At 60.2% G+C, this 1,264-nt stretch overlaps 1 protein-coding gene across 1 annotated transcript in view; it reads left to right on the top strand.

Annotated features, from left to right (window-relative positions):
* LOC106734997 (REST corepressor 2-like) overlaps positions 1-359 on the top strand; it is an 8,248-nt gene extending 7,889 nt beyond the window's left edge. The window contains exon 10 of the mRNA XM_014588311.1: positions 182-359. Within this exon, the coding sequence (XP_014443797.1) occupies positions 182-359 (178 nt within the window). The remainder of the gene's footprint in view (positions 1-181) is intronic.
* Positions 360-1,264: the final 905 nt, after the last annotated feature.

Here is a 1,264-nt window from a genome sequence, read left to right as displayed (position 1 = left end):
TCCCCCTCCCACCTCACTGTCCCAGCCACCCCCACTGCTCAGGCCACCTCTGCCCACAGCTCCCACTCTGCTCAGACAGCCACCCCCGCTGCAACAGGGCCGTTTCCTCCAGCCCCGGCTGGCCCCCAACCAGCCGCCCCCACCTCTCATCCGACCTGCTCTGGCTGCCTCTCGCCCTCAGACTGCAACCCCCGCTGCAACAGGGCCGTTTCCTCCAGCCCCGGCTGGCCCCCAACCAGCCGCCCCCACCTCTCATCCGACCTGCTCTGGCTGCCTCTCGCCACAGTGCCCGCCCTGGCCCTCAGCCCCCTCCCACCTTAATTGGAGCCCCTCTGGAGCCTCCAGCACCCTCACTCTGAGCCCTGAGGTCCTCCACCAATCAAAGGCTCCAGAACCCCTTTGCTGGACATCCCGGGGCATCTGTGATGTCACTGGGGACAGAGGAGACTAGTGTTCTGGCCAGGTCTTTCAAAGACCTAGCGCTGCAGGCAGCCCAACCTCGAGGGTTCTGCATGTGTTCCTGGGAGCCAGGTCTCTCTCCCCACACATACCCCTCTACCCCGGCTGGGGCTCTGGGGCTCAGGGGCTCAGCGGCCTTTCAGGTGGGCTCGAGGTGCTTTCTGCTTCCTGGCTGGGACTGGAATAGCTGCCTTCTAGTCTGCTGGGGCTTGGCCTTTGGGCCTTGCCTTTTGTGTGTGTGGGGTAGTGACCTTAGCGCAGGACAGGGGAGAGGACAGTTCCGTGTGTGTTGGCTGTTCTCGTTCCTCTTTACCTTCTTTTAGCAATAAGTCTGGGGTGAGGTGGGGAGGGGACCCTGCGGGGGAGGTGGGCAGGTTTCTTGGGACCTGACAACACCGGAGGCTAGAAGGGAAGCTCTGTCTTCAGAGGCTGGCTGGAAACTGAAGAGCTCTGAGGGTGCCCACCATGCCCACCCTAAAAGCTTAGAGAAAGGGGGTTGAGGACTTATGAAGACATGGGTTTATTTTTCAACATTTTTAAAAAAGAAATAAAACCTCCGAAGCTCACTGAATTCTCTTTCCCTTGGTGTAAGGGCCCTGGGCTTTGCTTCCAGTCTGCCAAAGGTGGGAGGGAACTGGCCCACCCCACCCAGCACTGGCCTGTCTCCCAGACCCCAGGCAGGAATCAGCTCTCTCCTGCAAACCGGCTGGTCAGGCAGCATCTTGCCCACAGGGGACTGGGTCCTTGCCTGGCTGGGAGAAGAAACAGGAGGCAGCTCAGATTCCAAACATTCTCTTTATTACGT

The sequence above is a fragment of the Tupaia chinensis genome, unplaced genomic scaffold (assembly GCF_000334495.1).
Source record: "Tupaia chinensis unplaced genomic scaffold, TupChi_1.0 Scaffold000273_1, whole genome shotgun sequence".
In the NCBI taxonomy this organism is placed as follows: Eukaryota; Metazoa; Chordata; class Mammalia; order Scandentia; family Tupaiidae; genus Tupaia; species Tupaia belangeri.
The sequence above is the reverse complement of the archived record's forward strand: the minus strand, read 5'-3'. Positions and strand labels throughout refer to the sequence as shown.